General features: G+C 40.7%; 1 protein-coding gene across 1 annotated transcript in view; it reads right to left on the bottom strand.

Annotated features, from left to right (window-relative positions):
- The window catches only part of KLHL32 (kelch like family member 32), a 243,599-nt gene that overhangs the window by 79,525 nt on the left and 145,182 nt on the right, over positions 1-18,892 (bottom strand). The window contains exon 5 of the mRNA XM_062187625.1: positions 9,300-9,398. Coding sequence (XP_062043609.1) covers positions 9,300-9,398 — 99 coding nt within the window. The remainder of the gene's footprint in view (positions 1-9,299; positions 9,399-18,892) is intronic.

Genomic DNA, 18,892 nt, shown 5'->3' with positions numbered 1-18,892 from the left:
TGGGCAGGGCAAGAGTGAAGACAGGTTCATCAGTTGGCAGGAAGCTTCTTTAGTACAGGTAAGAAGTAACAAAGGATCTGAATTAAGACAGTGATAATGAAGACGGAATGAGAAACATTTACAGAGCAATGGGATAGAGTTGAAAGCTCTTGGTGACAGGTTAGGTAGGACATAAGGAGATGGAACATTCTAGGAGATTCTGAGTTGAGTTCACACTCAGGTCACGTGCCTCTGGAATATCCAAGAGGAAGTACTGACTAGGCAGTTGATGGAGATGATAAAACATGACATTCTTGGGGTGCAGTTAAGAAAAAGATACATTAGGAAGACATGAAAGAGAAAGGACAGGACTGGAAATTGGTCTGCAAGCAGGAAATGGGGAGCTAACTGGGATTTCAGAGAAATACATTGTTTTGTAGGTCAGACAACCAATTTAAACTGTACAATATTGATTAGATTCAAACTATAGGCAGGGAGCAGAGTTGAGTTATTGTAGGATATGTATATTTGTTTGATGTCAATGACTATGAGTAGAAAGAGAAGGCGGTATGTTTGAGAACTATTTTAAAGGCTAACCCAATAAAACTTAGTAGAATTCATGAAGTCATGCAAGAGTGTAAGATACTAAGGTTTCTGGTTTAGGTGACTAAAAAGGATGATGGTCCCTTAACAAAGATGGGCAGGTAAAGAAGGTTTGTGGGACTGGGTGAGAGCAAATTTGAAATTCACATGGGATATCAGATGGGAATACTGGCTGAACACACAGGGCTGGAGCTCAGGAGAGGGAGCAGTACATGTTAACCCCCTGCAGATAGAGTGGTAGTGAGCAGAAGAGAAGAGTGCCTGAGCACCTGCACAGAGTCAAGGGATAGCCCCAAGGTATAGTCAAGGAGCCAATGGAACAAGGACTTGGAAAGAAACTGAAAAGAAGCAGGAAGAGAACCAGGAGATAGTTTGGGGAAAGGAGACACTAGCCATCAAAATGCTACAGAGGGGCCACATTAAGACAACAAAAGGCCCTGCTGCATTTGACAGTTAGAAGACTTTGGTGACCTTTGTTGGAATAGCAGTTGGGGAATGAAGGCAGAAAACTGAGTGTGACAGGGCTGAAGAATGGATAGAAAGATAGGAAGTGCTGACATCAATCAGGTGGGTAGTGAAGGCAAGGAAGGGCTGTGGTGATGACAGAGAAAGAATAAGTTTTTAAGATTAATTTATTTATTTGAAAAGCAGAATGAGAGAGAGAGAGAGCGCGCGAGAGAGAATCTTTCATCTGCTGGTTTACTCCCCAAATGGCTGCAACAGCCAGGGTAGGGCCAGGCAAAAGCCAGGAGACAGGAACTCCATCCAGGTCTCCTATACAGGTGGTAGGGACCTAAGACCTTGGGCCATCACTTGCTGTCTTGCAGGCTGCTTTGGCAGGAAGCTGGATTGGAAGTAGAGCAGCTAGGGCTCTGCACTCATATGGGATGCTAGCGTCACAGGCAGCATTTAACCTACTGTGCCACAATGCCAGACCCAAGAAAAAGAACTTCTTACATCTTGCTGACCTTCTTTTTAAACTAGGAAGAAGGTACCAGTGGAAACTGAACCCACAGTGGAAACACAGGAAGTATCTGATGGAATAAGGAGCTAAAAGGGGATTTAGTCTCAGAGAAGAGGGCAAACATTTTTTACAACTAGAAACATTTGCAGGTGGAAGGTGGGTGGGAGAAGGAATATCCTAAAGGAAACATCAGTTTTATTTTAGCCTCTCCTAATTTCCAGGTATTTACAATAGAGTTAAGTGAGATTGATATTTGCATTGTTTATTGATTCTGAACTCTAGCACTAACAAAACATTGCAAACATTTTATTTTGGAGATGAAAAATCCAGGCTGAAAAGTGATTTTTTAAATTGCCTAGCTAACAATAGTTTGCTATGAATAGAAATTTCCAATTTCAGAAAATACTTCATGATTTCTTTCCTCTTTCTAAAAACTCACAAACTGCTGCTTGCACTGCCTACAGCCCAAAGCAGTGTCCTGGGTTGCAGTCCCATCACTGCTTCCCATCCAGCTTCCTGCTAATGTGCACTTGGAGGTAGCAGATGACAGGTCAAGTACTTGGGTCTCTGTCACCAACGTGGGAGACCCGCATGGAGTTCTTAATTCCCACCTTTGGCTTGGACTAGTCCAGACTCTTAAAGGTATTTGGGGAATGAACCAGAGGATTGATGATGTCTCTCTCTCTCTCTTTCTTTCTCTTTCTCTCGCTTGCTCTGCCTTTCAAGTAAATAAAAATAAATATATAAACTTAAAAAAGGGATATCAGGCCTATCTTCAAAACAAAACAACAAAACAAAAACCTCACAAAGAAGGTACAGTCAACCCAAGATTATCCACATAGCAACTAAAATGCCAGATGACTCTGGAGCCAGTCAGTCAGCATGCCTCTGGGCTGTCACTGACTGGCATCCTTTGGTGCGGACTTGGGGAATAAAAGCCAAAATAATAGCATATGAAAAAATTAATTGGGACTTTAAAATGACTACCAAAGAGCTTATGATGGTTTTCAGAGCCAAATATGAATATTATTTGGCAAATATGATATTCTGCATTATCCAAACCTTGACAGCAAATACTCTTAATTAAAACAAATAATTAGTGGCTGGCTAAGATTTAATAGGTCTGATATATTTTGCACCCTTTCTGATCATTTTCTCTGATTAAAAACAACAAAAAAGAATAAACAATTTTTAATATACTTTCCAAATGTTTAACTTTCTTCCAACACAGGAGCATTAGCTCTAGTGGACTGTGGAACTGCAGGCAGTGAGTGTATTTGACTATGGGCTTATTAAATATATATGTTAGCGTAATCATTTGTCTTCTGTAACTTAGAAAAAAGGCTCAGTGTTGGAGAAAAATGAGCATGAGTTATAACTTCTTCTCAGCCTCGCAGATAAATTATTCCATCTAGAACATTCACTATATATTATGTTTTTAGGCAATACCATTAATTTAATAATTAACATAATAACAATAATACATTGGTTAGAAGAGATGACCTCCGATAAGTCATTGTTGCATTACTTAGCTTAAAAATGGTAATCTGTTATAATACTGCAAAATATCTGAGTCCCTCAGTTAAATTCAACCCCTATATAAAGTATTTCCAACTTTAAAAAAATGCACTCATTGGTTAAAACTAACAGAAGGGTGCTAATGATTTTCCTAGCATAATATAAGATTTCAATAGTTTAAAAGCAGAGAAAAATGACAGAATGGAGGCACCTTTTGTTCCCTGAATGCCTACTAAGCTCCAGGGATGTGCAGCAAGTGTGTGTGTGTGTGTGTGTATTTGTGTGTTGAAGGGGGTAAGATATAAAGTCTGTGTAAGGTGCAATCCCTGACCTACAGATCTATTGCCCTGGAATGCATTTTCCAACCTCATTAAACCAGGCACAGGATGGTGCACAAGCAGCACTCATACACCTGCAGCCTTGGTGAAAGTATTTCAAGGATCCAGGACTTTCCAAAGCTGAATACTCAAAAACTATTTTCTTAGCAAACAAAAAAATAAAAATATAGTAAAATTGCCAATTATGAAAAAAAGGAAGAAAATCACCCAGAATTCTCCTTATCACTGTTGTGAGAGAATAACACTCTTTAAACCTTTGTACCTTCGCTGAAGAAAGAAAATGACCAATTTTCACTATAGCCCACTGAGTGTAAAAGCAAAGGAGACAGGAGGGGGAATGAGTCTCCCTCACAGACCAGGACGGCTGGAGTGGAAAACTGCTCCCTCTCTCCTATTCCCTTGGCTTCTGAAGGATTAGTAGTAAGAATTTGGGCTTTGCTTTGCTTGATGATCCCAACATGCACACTGTAAACAGAACAGCGCCCTCCATCTGGGGAAATGATCTTTTATGCTTGTAAAAGCAGAAAACAAAACAAAACAGCCCCCTGCCCTCACCCTATTTTCCCTACAGTGACAAAATGCTCTACCTATAGCCCTGGCCTCCCTTTGCTCTCACATCTCCACAGCACGTCTCCTCTTGCAGGTCACGTCTTTCACATAAAAGTGCTAAACTAATGCCGCTTAATGACAAATTAATGTCCATGAATAAAAAATACACCTCTAATAGCATAGAGTAATTTGCCATTACAATATCATCATTGGACATGCCCCTGGTTTAATACGATGTATTTAATTCATAACCTAATGAGTGATATATAAAAAGAGGGAGATGAACCCTGCAATTACATTTATGTGAGTCTGTCACCTTATTTGTAAAACCTTAGAGTCATTTACATTCAAATTAGAACAAATGAGTGATTTCACAAAGTGCAGTGATAAATGACCACAGCAGCCCAAGACAAAACTGTATTTCCTGTGAACACATTAACAGTTTCCTATTATTTGTTAAAAATTACAATGCATATTGCCCAGTGTGGTGTGAATAATGACTTTTTTACTGATTAGGTCAGAAGACTAATATGTAGCAAAATAAATAATTTTTCTTTTCATTTTTTTCCGATTCTTGCTTTAAATTACCTACTGAATTCTGATGGATTCACACTGCCACCTGCTGCCCAGAAATAGGTACTGGAAACATATTTCTATCATGGGAATTTGAGTATTCACCACTTTGGTGATTTTCATTTGAAAAGTCTACATGGTGATTCTTTTTTATTAATAAATTTAAGTTGCATATCATCATAAAGGATGTGATACTTTGTGGACAGAAAGAACCCTTGTTAATTTAACAATAGGAAGTGGGATTTGGAACAGGTGGTACAAAATGTTTCCTTTTTTGAAAGCTAGCCACAATAAAAGACACCTTCAGCAAATCACACGTGGCTCCTAAAGCATCACTTTCAGGGGATACAACACAAAGTGCAGAAGCCAGTATTAGCGATCCTTAATCTTCGATCCTTAGTCTTATGGCCTCTTAGGGACATCAACAAAGGAGAACGGTGTGTGCATGTATGTGATTTCCCTGCTCCTGCCTCCTGGTGCAATATGATGGGTACCGAAAGGCTCTGCCTGCCTCTGAGGAGCTCCACTACCTTATCTTCTAAGACAAAAGATCTGTCTTCGGGTCTGGATCCAGGAGAGCAGGAAAGGCACTGTACCCAAAGATGAGGCTGGAGAGGAACAGGCCAGGCCATGAAGACGAGGCTAACGATTTCTATAGGTGAAATAATGCACTTGGATGGTCCTCAAGTGGAACTTTCCAAACCAGACTAACATCCTAGTTCTGAATTTAAATTTCTCCATCCACAAATGAAAAATAATACCCACCTGCTTTAATGAGTTACTTTGCTGAGTATGCATTAGTCCTAGCGAAACACTCAGCACTGTGAGGTCCTCAATAAACAGCGGTTCACTTCCCTGGGAAAGATAACGATGCTCTAGGGACTCAAGTTTGGCAAGGAGAGAGGCTGGAAACAAGCAGACTCCTTCGGAAGGCGTTATGAACTAACTAGGACCTATAGGCAAGAAAAGTGAGCCTAAGGAAGGGCAATAACATCTGAGATGGAGAAAAGAACAGGTGTGTCATTTGCAAGATAGAATGGCTCTACCTCAGTAAACGAGCAGATAACGGTGGTGCAGAAGGCTGTCCCACCAGAAAGTGGTCTCCTAGGGTTTCCTTTATGAAACTGAAGATAATGAAATGTAAGCATATTCTGAAAATCAAGGTAGTTCAAGCACTTTACTGGGTCTGTATTAGAACCAGGAATGGCTCTTTAATTAATTGGTGTGTCCTTCTGATGAAAGTTTAAAAAGGACAAGGAAGAGCAAAAGCAGCATGCACATTTTATCTGGATTCCATCTAGGCTGTGGATCTCAAAAAGCGTAGGAAAGTCTGACAGGTGGTGCTTGTTAGTAATATACTCACCAGATAGGTGACCTAGGACAGCATCTTGTGAAATTCCACTGCAAAGTAGGTCAGAAATGAGGAGCTATTTCAGCCAGCCATTGCCCAGTCCCTAGTCAGTTGGCACCTTGTTCACTGCCAGCCCTTCCTTTCTCTCCCCAAACATGCTTTGCAACCTGTGTGAAGACCTCAAAGCCTAGTGGGCTAATTCAGGAGCCGTTCTCATTCCGAGGGACACAACTCTTCCACTTCTGGTTTGGGGTCTCTGCCCTCGGCAGGCTACCAGGGGGAAAAGCAAGACAAGAGGTCCACACAGTGGCCTCAAGGTGTCCTTTCCTTCTCTTACAGAAAGCGGCAGCTTTACTTGTGTTCAGAGAAGCTTTGGCCAAGGCAATGGCTGAAGGCAACAAGACTCAGGAAGCCTCCACTAAGGGCTTTTTTTGGACATGCTTTTTTAAAACGTTATTTAGTTGAGAGGCAGAGACACAGAGGGAGAAGCTGATAGACATAGAAAAAGACCTCTCATCTGCTAGGTCACTCCCCAGATGCTGGCAATGTCCCAGGCTGGGCCTGGCCAAATCTGGGAGCTGAGAACAAAATCCAGGTCTCCCAGGTGGGTGGCAGGGATCCGAGTACTTCAGCCAGCACGGCTGCCTCCCAGGGTCTACATTAGCAGGAAACTGGAACAGGAGCCAGAGAAGGGCACTGAACCCAGGCTTTCGGATATGGCAAGTGGGCATACCAATTGGTAGCTTAACCACCGGGTCGAATGTCTGCCCCCAGACATACATTTTAATGATCCTGGGGAACAACAGGGGGTTTTACGGCAAGAATCTACCCTTAATACATCTGGCAAGAAAGTCAAAGATAATGGAAATTTAAGAATGACAAAACGATACTGAACATTTTACTGAGAATGGTTTCAAAAACTTTTAATTGGACAGAGTACTAAATAGGATAGATTAGAATTGATTGATAAGGCACAATTTCTAAGTACATTTTAAGCACTTAAGGGTTTTTTTTTTTGTAATTTTAACAAAAAATTATTTTTATATGCTCAATAAAATGTCTCCAAGTAAAATTAACAATCTCTGGAGCAATATTGCCCCCAAATAGCAGGTAGGTACAGTTTACAACTGCATCAAGGAGCCAGCATTGTGTCACAGTGGGTTAAGACAACGCCTTCAATCCTGGCATCCTATATGAGCACCAGTTGGAGTCCTGGCTGCACGACTACTGATCCAGCTCCCTGCTAATGCACTGGGAAAGCAGGAGAAAATGGCCCCAAGTATTTGAGTCCCTACCACCCACATGGGAGATCCGGAGAGAGTTCCAGGTTCCTGGCTTTGGCTTGGCCTAGCCTCAGCTGTTGCAGCCATTTGGGGAGAGTGACCCAGCAGATGGAAGAGATCTCTTGATCTCTCTCTCTCTCTCTAACTCTGCTCTTCAAATAAATAAATAAATCTCTCTTTTAAAAGAAAGATTATATCAAAGTATAAAAGCAGATGAACTATTTAAAATCCTAAGAGAGAAGGATATATATATTTTTTAAGACTAAAGTAACAAACATTTCTGAACATACATGGTTTTGGTTCCCTTTGGTCAAAGTATTCTTCTACAAGTCTGACATTTTGCAAAAATTACAAACAGGAAAAATAAAATCAAACAAGAGAGTGAAGGGAAAACATATTTTTGAAAACATGGAGGGAGTTTCAACCACCATCCAAAAAGCCTAAATAATAACTGTTCACAAAATTTGTTGATATGTAATTTATACTTCTTCTTCAGCAAAATAATGAAACAGTTAAATCCCAAAGTCCATAAGTCACTTAGTATCTCAATAAATCCAACTAATGTTGTACAATAAAATACCCATGAATTTCTGATGTACATCTGGAATTCTCATGTATTGACAAATCTAGGTATAAGTACACAAACATACTCACTTGTATGTGTCTATACAGTTTATAATACATATCATGATAATTAACACTTTCACCCAACCTTTGTCAATGTGTATCACTGATTATTATCTGCTATGGAAAAAATGCAGGTTATGATGCTCAAAGTTCACACTGCAATATTTGATGTAGAAATGTCAAACAAATGTAATTTCAATTTCACAAGTCAAACACACGTTTGAAATCTTGTAACCTTTCTCTGTGATTCCCATTTGCTACTGGCAGAAAGGAATTAAAAACAGCTTTCCCATTCCAACCAACAATATTGTGCGGGAAAGAAAGGAAAATAAGATAAAAATAGCTAAACATTTACCGTTAGACTAAACCTGGTGAGATAAGGATAAAAATTTCATATGCTGTATTTGAATTGCTTGTTGGATGAATAGGGCTGGCATTCCTCACAGTCTCCCTGGGAAGTACTGGTTCCTATTTCCCAGAGTTACTGGAAAGATGAAATAAGATGCTTTATATGAGAAAGAGCTTTGTAGACTACCTAATGGGTAACAGAAACTAATGATGAAAGGCATATTTAGAATCCGAGAAAATGATAATGAAAGAAAATAAAGTAATTGGGCAAGAAAATAAGATTTTTCTGCTCCCTAATAACCATGTCATATACACAAAGATAGAATTAAATTGTGTGGATGTATTTTTTAAATTAATTTTCACTGTTGTTAGAATGCTGTAATAAATGCAAGCAAAAGTCAGACCAGCGGGGAAAACCAGAGGATCCTAAAATAGAAAATTAGTTATTCTCTCTGTAAAATCAAAGAGTCTCACAGCCACATTGTCTGCATAAATGGCCTCTGCCTTCCAACCAAACCAAGAGTTTCACCCAACAAGAGAAACAGCCTTCAGAATCAGAAAGGTGCGAGCCTCCTAAGCAACAATGGGATGCATCGCGAGCCTCTGACTTTCTTATCCATAAAACCAAGCAAGGCTGTTGTAGGACTGAGCCAGCTGTGAACACTCAGCAGATGCTTGGGGTTTGGGAGCGTTTCCTGACCAGCCAGCAAATCAAGAGAGGAATGACCAGAATACTGCTGAGGAAGTTCACAGGGTTATTAATTATACATCATGATACATTAACAGTTCTGTGATGTTCAACAACAACTCAACTTCTCTTGCCTGTGTGGTTATTTTATTTGTACAACCAGACAACACCGTTTCACATCAGGACCCTTTCCAGTGTCATCTCCCAAGGGCCACATGGGGAACTCTGTGTGACTGTCAAGTTAATTGGCTGCCCAAAGATAGTGGGGACATGGGATGGGCAAGGGGTGTGAGGGAAATGTCCACTTCTGGAAGAGGACCCAAGAACCGCCATGGAGCTTGTTTCAGAAGTTCTACCACCACAGGCCACCCATACCCCGACTCTTTTACTGTTGGGCTCCAGTGGTGGGGCAGGAGTAGCTTATTACAGCAGGGGGAAGGAATGTGAAGGGCACAGCAGCAGGTGCAAGGTCACATACCTGGATGAGATAGTGGGAACATAAATTGAGAAGTTCCAACAGTTGCAGGTGACTTCCAGCTGCCAACACATCCTGGATCACACCTGGTTCCAACAAAATCTGTTGGTTGTTTTAAAATGGAAAGAAAACTATCAGTCACAATAAAACTCAATGTAAATATCCCATACTGTATTTAAATTGATGTCTTATATGTTCTGAGTTCAGACTTTTCCTTATTGTGGAAGTCAGTTCTTTTCTTTCTCTTCTGATTAATGAAACCCGGGCTTCATTCCAACAACTGAATTCTTCCCTTACTACACAGCCCGATACCCATTTCTTGTGTGCAAAGCTCTGTGCTTAACCACGTAATTTTTTTGTAGGAGGATACAAATATTTTCAAATATCTTCAAAGAACAATGTGGACTTCTAACACTTCAGTTTGTGATATAATCTTTACGATAAAAAAAAATCTTAGTCTTTCAGAATTGTGTGATTTAGTCAACCACAAGAGTGTGGTTAATAGTTATTTAGAAGACCAGAGGTGGACATTATTCCATTTTACTTCTAAGGCCTAAAACAGTACACTTCAACCACAGATTTTCATGTTCCTTTTTCTCAATCTCAGATTCTCTGATCTTTTCTATTTAAAATAAAGGATGTACAAGTAACAGTTTCAGAATATACAGACTGCACAGGCAAAAGCTCCCAAGTGATATATACTGGTGATATATATACTTTGCTTTTATTCTGGCTAAGCCCAACTATGTGCCTGGTGCTGCCAGCTCTTCTGCTGCTAAACAGGCCTGGAGAAAGACACACAATCATGCTGACAACATTCACTCTACATGCATGACTACCAGGTGCAAGGAGGCCTTTCCTGCCGCCCCAGCTGTCCATCCTAACCGATTTTCCCCGTAAAGCAGCTCCCAACTCTGGTCTCTGGATCTGCAATAACATCAGCCATCAGCAGAGATCTTGTTAAAACTACAAACTTTGAGGTGTCTCCCTGGGACCTGTGAACCACAGACTTGCACAGTGAGGCAAGCAGTGTTTCAACCAAGCCCCACAGGCGCGTCTGACACATAGGCAAGTGAGAGCAACACTGAGGTCAGCGTGTGCTCTTCTGCTCCATTTCACAAGTGCCTCTTTCTCCTCAAGCCTCCACCTCCTCTGCTCAGTGCCTCGGGGCTTCTAACTTCAGGTTGAGTATCCCTAATCCAAAAATCCAAAATCTGATATGCCCCCAAATCCAGAACTGTTTTTTTTTTTTAACATTGACAGGATGACATGAGTGGAAAATTCCTTTCCTGACTTCGTATGACAGGTCACAGTTTAACACAGGCACACTCCTAAAATTACCTTTAGTGTATAAGGAGTGTATGAAACAAAAAATGCTCATCTTAGGGGCCAGCACTGTGGCATGGTAGGCTAAGCCTCCACCTGCAGCGCTAGCATCCTTTATGCATACCTATTTATATCCCAGCTGCTCCTCTTCCAGTCCAGCTCTCTGCTGTGGCTTGGGAAAGCAATGGAAGATGGCCCAAGTCCTTGGGCCCCTGCACCCACGTGGGAGACCAGGCTCTTGACTTTAGATTGGCCCAGCTCCAGCCATTGAGACCATCTGGGGAGTGAACCAGCAGGTGGAGGACCTTTCTCTCTGTCTCTCCCTCTCTCTGTGACTCTGTCTCTCAGGTAAATAAATAAAAATCTTTTAAAAATGCTCATTTTTAGACTTGGGAGTCTAAAGGGTCCCATCTGCAAGATATGCAATTATCCAAAACCTAGAAAAAAAATCTGAAATCAGAAACATTTCTGGTCCCAAGCATTTCAGAGATGGGATGTTCAACCAGTAATTGTTTTATTTGCCTGGATCTCTCTTCCTCAAGATATCCACATGGCTCACTCCCTCACATCCCTCAGACTTCTGCTCAGCTAGCATCTCATCTAAGAAGACTTCCTGGACCATCAATGTAAAATAGTACTCTACTCCCCAACACCCATCATTTTCTATCTTTTGACACTGCTCTATTTTTTTCTTAGTACATACCACTGCTTGCCACATTACATTTATATAGTAAATTTATTTAGTATTTATATAGTAAATTATTTTATTTTTCTCCACTCACGAGGATATAAGCTTCAGGACAGCAGGGACTTGGTCTATTGTATTCCCAGCACATAGCTGTTGCTCAACATTGATGAATTTATTTTATTAATATATACTTGGACAGGTGCTTCGTGCAGTGGTTGAAATGTCACTTAGGATGCTCTCATCCCATATCTAAGTTGTGTGGGTTTGAATCCTGGCTCTGCTTCTGATACCAGCTTCCTGCTAATGCCCATGGGAGGCAGCAGGTGGGGGCTCAAGTATCTGAGTTCCTATCTTCCATTTGGGAATCCTGAATTGAGTTCCTAGCTCCTGACTTCAATCTAGCTGTTCAGGGCATTTGGGGAGTGAACCAGTAGATGAAAGATCTCTGTCTCTGTTTCTCTGCCTTTCAAATAAATGAAACATAATAAACAAATATTAATGATCAAGTGATCTCTACACACATTTTTAATTCAGAATTAATTGTTCATCAATTTCAAGACTCAATATAACATAAAAATAAAGAGGAAAGGGGACCACACATTCTGTATCTGAACAGCAAAGAAGTGAGAAAGTTGAGCCCATGTGCCAAAAAATATCTTCATTCAGCTTATTCTGAAAATTCTTAACAGCCCTGTTCCCACCCGGTCAGAAGGAGAACCCTGAATTTCTCTAACTTCTCCAAGAAGGAGACTTTGAGTGACATTCAGGGAATGAGCACAGCTCCCATCAGAGGAGCAATGATGTTGCATGGTCTTGTAGAGGTGTCATGGCCTAAGGCAGAGAATGGGGAATCGAAGGATTAGAAAAGTTAGTCTTAGCCTTTAAATCCTGTCAGCTGCACTCATTTCACACAACTGGCATTGACGATAACCTCGAAGGTTCAGTAATGCCAAACACACAGGTAGATCTCACAGAGAGACAAGATGAATATTCCATAGCACGTGTCACAGGCCCAACAGCCTCACTTCAAGCCGCACACGAGGACCCATACTGGAATTGATTTTGCTTGTTTTTTATTGTTTGTTCTGCAGGTTTGTTTCTTCCTCTTGTGATAACATAAGTTTTCTAAAATATACTTTACTACACAACATCCCTAGCTGCTTTTAAAGATTTGGAGAAAGAAACCTTACCAGGCAGCTGGTTCTTACAGAAACACCCCCAGTGTCTGAAAACCACACTTGCAGCACAGTCTTTCACACTGAGCTTTGTTGCTCTGGCGACTGGCTGCTCTCACATATTTTCCCAGAGAATTTGTGTTTGGGCAGCAATAAGAGCAAAAGTTCAATCTTTTCAAAATTTACATACCCTATGGTGAATTTATCCATCACTTGCCTTGAAAAACTGGCCAAAAGAATAACTTCTGTGGAAGAAAGGGCTCTCAAACACCCACATTTATGACAGCTAAATTCAAGTGCTGAATCCAACCATCTGTTGGTTACATTTAGGCCTTCCAGAAACTTATGCCTATCAACATATAGTGTGGCATTCAACAAGGGTGGACAGGAGGAAAGGTCATTCAATGAACCCCCGCAGGAAGCCAGGACTATTCCCTGCTAGACGAGAGAACAGTGCTGGGGTGGGAGCTGATGTGAACTGTTAGGCCCAGTCTGGAGAAGCTTATCTCAGACAGGAGCATAACTCATGGACAAGACAAAGAGATAAAGGAAACCTAGAATGCATAAATCCCAGCGGTCCAGAATCCATCATCAAAGCTGAAAACCTGTGAAGAACTCAAACAGGGCTGGGCATTGCCTGTGTGTGACACTCATCTGACTGGGTGGAGACAGAATGGGGCCTTTCCAGATTTCCAAACAGGTTTTAGTGCAATCAGGATTGGAACTGGGGCCGGGGTGGGGATGGGACATGAGCATCTCTTATCCACAGGGCCATCTCTATAGAGTATTCTCTCCCTGCATCTCCAAACACCTGGCCTCCGTGTGATTGAATACAGGAGAGTGAACTTGAAAGACTGGAGCCAGACAATGCTCGGTGGACACCTCTGTCAGTGTGCAGGCCTCTCCTAGAGGGGCCTTCAAAGGTGGAACTGGGATTGACAGGCAGGAGCAGGGACAGCACACAGAACTCCCTGCCTCCCTGTCCTTTCCTCTTCAGCCCATCCTCCCACATTAGTTGATATCTATTCTCTCAATTCTGTCTTATTCTATTTGCCCTCCTACTTTTCCCTCGCCCCTTGATTAGCTCCTGGTAGGGACTGTCGTTAATAGCCATGGCAAATCTCAATGTGGCCTTCTCTTCTGCTCATCAATGAGTTGGCATCTTCAGAAAATTTTGCATCTTCCTTTCTTCAAAGCTTTCTTCCTCACTTGTTCTTTAGGAGACTTTTAAAGCACTTTCTTCTGAGCTAGTGGATAAAGTGAGCTGAGGGTTTTGAGCATGTTAAAACCAGATAACTAAGGTCTTTACTGCATTCATGTCTACACATGCGCACATGCACCCACACAAACGTGGGCACTTTTGTGAACTCAAGCAGTCATGTAACTGCAAATTATATGTGTCTGATACACTCATAAATCTAAACTGACACATTTCCCTTCTTCTTTACACATCTTTTCATTGGGAGTTTTTGTTTATCATATAGTATAGCAAAAGAGCAAACTCACAATTTTGAATTTATAGTTCACCAAGAAAATTGAATATAACAGAATAAATTTAAGTAGTAAGTAATAAGATATGCAGTACACATAAAGCTTTTTGACAAAGTCGCTCTTTCAAGGAGCAGTGTTATAGATGAAACATGAAATGTAAAATCTAGAAATTGCTGTCAATGTAGTTTGTTTCAAAACCAGTTCTCTAAGGATTCTTTATCCACAAGGTGGCGCAAGTTTAAAACAAAAGAATTTTCTAATTTATGTACTGCACCTGGATAACTGGCACCTTTATTTTTTAAGCAGGGAAAAAATAATTTAAGTAGGAATTATAAAACATAAATTCTACTTTATGTGTGTATGTATCATAGGTAAACGTTAACAAATATTTCTCTTCAAGTCCCTGGTTAGAACTCAAAATTCTACTTAAATCAAGTGATTCAAACATTTTGTCACAGTGTTATAAACTTTCACAATGTGGACTCAACTTGCTTTTAAAAAAGTGTATTTGCAATTCTGCAACCTTCTGGTCTTTTTAATAAAACAAAAAGCCCCCTGTTCACACCTAGGCAATACCATTGCCCCACCTGAATGTCCACCTTTCAGATCTTCATTCACCATGTGTCAAAATCTTACTCATCCTTCAAAAGCCAACACCCAGTCCACACTCTGCACACAGCTTAACAAAATCTTATCCCACCACAACTCTGGCTAGAATCTCTTGGAGTGTCAATTGTTAAATCAACAACGGGAGTCACTGTGCACTTACTCCCCATGTAGGATCTCTGTCCTTAATGTGTTGTACTATGTGAATTAACGGTATAACTAGTACGCAAACAGTACTTTATACTTTGTGTTTCTGTGTGGATGCAAACTGTTGAAACCTTTACTTAGTATATACTAAATTGATCTTCTGTATATAAAGATAATTGAAAATGAATTTTGATGTGAATGGGATGGGAGAGGGAGTGGGAGATGGGATGGTTGCAGGTGGGAGGGAGGTTATGGGGGGGAAAAGCTGCTATAATCCAAAAGTTGTAGTTTGGAAATTTATATTTATTAAAAAAAGTTAAAAAAAAGAATTAATCTCTTGGGACTCCAAACTGCCACACCTGTCTGGTGAACTATGTGCTTGCGGTCACCCTGTCTCACTTCATATCACAGCTCCTACACTTTCTGGGAGAATAAGCTCCAAAAACATCATGCAATGGGGGCAGGTGTTGTGGCAGAATTAAGGTGCTGCTTGAAACACCAGCATCCTATAGTGGAGGACTCATCTCAGTTCCAGCTACGCTGCTTCCAATCCAGCTCCCTGCTAATGTATCCTGGGGGGCCTGAGATAACAGCCCAAGTGCTTGGGCCCCTGCCACCAATGTGGGAGACTGGGATGGAGTTCTTGGCTCCTGGCTTTGGTCTGACCAAGCCCAGGCCATTGTGGCCATTGTGGGGATTGAAATTAGGGGATTGAAGATCTCTTTCTCTTTCTTTCCATCTGCCTCTGTCACTCTGCCTTTCAAATAAATAAAAATAAATCCTTCAAAAAAAAAAAAGGCTCTTAAAGACTGAGAAAACACATATGTATCACTACTTCTTTAGGACATACAGAAGCATGATTAATTAAATATCTGAGCTAGGTGTTCGAGTAGAGAGATGGGAAAAAAATCAAACGGAATTACTAACCTGTGTGCGAATATTGCTAACACTATCAGAGGCACAGGGTGTCGGTGCAGAACTTGCTAAATAGAAATGCCTCATTTCATTGAAAAAAGCTGCAAAATAATTCTTCATGTGACAAAATTTCAGTAATTTCATACTGCATGAGCAATCTCCCTTTTCTTTTTGGACCCTTCTTCATTAGTATGAATCTGGTATTTCAAAGGTCTGAGATGAACAGTTCTGTCAGCTAGTCATTTCCAACATAGCTTTCTTCATTATGTTTAAATTAATAAAATATATTATTTAACAATATGTAAAGATAAATTATTTATTTTAAATGTGACTAATTATTTTAAAAGTGGAACACATTTTTGATAATTTCTAACTCTAAGAAAAAGAAGAAGTCCCAGCAATTAAAATATAATAAAACATGAAGGTCAGTGCAGGTTAAAAGAAAAGTCAAATTAATTATTAAGGTTTACTTTCATAACCAGTGCTCTTTCAAGTGTAATGAAGATAGCAGGTTTCGTGCCACAGAGCGTTAATGAAGCTGGGTTTCTCCATGGTGGAGTTCATTTCTTAAAATGCTAGCAAGAATAAAGAGGAAATATTACTTTAAAATACTAATGTTCAAAGACAGAAGTTCTCTGAAAGAAATAGGGCTGATACCAGTGTTCACATACAGTGTAATTAATGCTAAGATGGCAGTGGGCACAGAGTGCTGTAAGAGCACTAGGCTGGCAGCATCTAATTTCATTGAAGAAAGCTATGAAATTCTCAACTAATATCCAATTCCATGTAGAATTCCTTGCATTTGATTCATAAGAAATGGAGGTAAAGGTATGGCTCTAGAGTTCACTGGGGAGACTTCGGAAAATCATAGATCCATTTGTTTTTAGCATCATCTTAAAGAAAAAAAAAAAAAAACTGGAGATGACTCCCACCTACTGTCATAGGGTTTGAGTGAGGATAAAATGAGACAACACAGATGAAATGTTTAGAAAAATGCCTAGAATGTTTTTTAGGCTCAAAAAATGTACTACTGTTTGTTACTATTATTAATTCCCTGAAAAATAACCTACTTCATCAATAAGGACACACTTCCACTTCTAATACTGACACATTGCCTACTATGTAGCAGATGCCGAGTGAGACATTTCATTTATGTTACCTGTCTTTCTTGTACTTCTTCCTTCTTCTCACCCTTGCAAGTAAATATTACCCCAATGGCAGCTGGAAAAGCTGAAGACAAAGAAATTTACCCATTCTATCAGTAGATCTTTTTTTTTTTTTTTTTTGTATTTTTTTTGACAGGCAGAGTGGACAGTGAGAGAGAGAGAGAGAGAGAGAGAGAGAGAGAAAGGTCTTCCTTTGCCGTTGGTTCACCCTACAATGGCCACTGAGGCCAGTGAGCTGCGGCCAGCGCACCCTGCTGATCTGAAGCCAGGAGCCAGGTGCTTCTTCTGGTCTCCCATGTGGGTGCAGGGCCCAAGCACTTGGGCCATCCACTGCCTTCCCGGGCCACAGCAGAGAGCTGGACTGGAAGAGGAGCAACCAGGACAGAATCCGGTGCCCCGATCGGGACTAGAACCCGGTGTGCTGGCGCCGCAAGGCGGAGGATTAGCCTATTGAGCTGCGGCGGCGGCCAAGCCGCAGCTTCTTAATGCTTACAGTTATTCCAGGCACCTTTCCAGAAACTGTAGAAATGCCCATAAATAAGACAAACAAGTTTTCTTGGTGCCATAATACCCAGAGTGTAGTTATAACTGGCCATGTGTACAGACTGCAATGCCATCAGCTAGCTGGTTTGGAGGGAAGACCAAATCCAACTTTGAGGTTATGCTAAGTTTGCAATGCCTATCAGTAACCCCAAAAGAAGAAAACATCAAGTAGGCATAAATGAGTCTAGTTGGCAAATTATGACTCTCGTGCCAAATTTCCGTATTGTATTGTATATTTTTGTATAGCCCATAAGGTTTGAATTGTTTAACTTGTTTTTTACTTGCATTTAAAATTTTTAATTTTATCATTAAGAGACTACTTTTTTAAGAGCAGTTTTAGTTTCCCAGGAAAATTCAACAGGAAGTACAAAGAGATCATATCTATCTTCTGCCCCCACACATGCACAGCTTTCTCCATTATCAATATCTCCCACTAAATGGTACATTTGTTACAACTGATGAACCTACAATGACACATCATTATCTTCCTAAAGCACATTGATTACATTAAGATTCACTCCTGATGTTGTTAGATTTTATGGGCTTTGGAAAATGTATAAAGATATGTCTCTACCATTAAGCCAGAATAGTCTCACTGCCCTAAAAATCCTCTGTGCTCAGCCTATTCATTGTTTCCTTTCCCTAGCCCTTGACAACCATTGCTCTTTTTCTGTCTCCATAGTACTGCCTTTCTCTGAAGGTCATATAGTTGGAATAAGGCAGAATGTAGCCTTTTCAGATTGGCTTCTTTCACTTAATGATATATATTCCAGTTTCCTCCATATCTTTTTATGGGTTAAGTTCGTTTCTTTTTAGCACTGAATAGCATTCCATCTCATGGATGTACCACAGTTTATCCATTTACCTACTGAGGGGGATCTTTGTTGCTGCCTAGATTTAGCAATTATGAAACTATTATAAAACTATTTTAAACATCCACATGCAGGTTTTTGTGGGCACACAGATTTCCAACTCATCTGGATAAACGTGAAGGAGTGTAACTGCTGGTAAGGGTACGCTTAATTTTGAAGAAGTCACCAAACTGTCTTCTAAAAGGACTGTAATCATTTTGTACTTCAGCCAGAAATGAATGAGAGTGCCTGCTATTCCATATCCTTGCCAGCATTTCGTATGTCAATGTTTTGATGTTAGTGTGGTATTAATAGGTATGAAGTGTTAACTGTTTTTATTTGCAGTTCCCTCATGGCATATGATACTGAGCATCTTACAATATGGTTATTTGTCACCTGTATGGCTTGTTTGGAGAGATCTTTGTTTTGTCTGTTTGGGTCCTCTGTCCATTTTTTAAAAAATCAAACTATATGGGTCGGCGCCGTGGCTTAACAGGCTAATCCTCCGCCTTGCGGCGCCGGCACACCGGGTTCTAGTCCCGGTTGGGGCGTCGGATTCTATCCCGGTTGCCCCTCTTCCAGGCCAGCTCTCTGCTATGGCCCAGGAAGGCATTGGAGGATGGCCCAAGTGCTTGGGCCCTGCACCTGCATGGGAGACCAGGAGAAGCACCTGGCTCCTGGCTTCAGA

Source organism: Lepus europaeus, chromosome 3 (assembly GCF_033115175.1).
Source record: "Lepus europaeus isolate LE1 chromosome 3, mLepTim1.pri, whole genome shotgun sequence".
Taxonomy (NCBI): Eukaryota; Metazoa; Chordata; class Mammalia; order Lagomorpha; family Leporidae; genus Lepus; species Lepus europaeus.
Note: the sequence above shows the minus strand (reverse complement) of the source record. Positions and strands in the feature narration are given on the sequence as shown.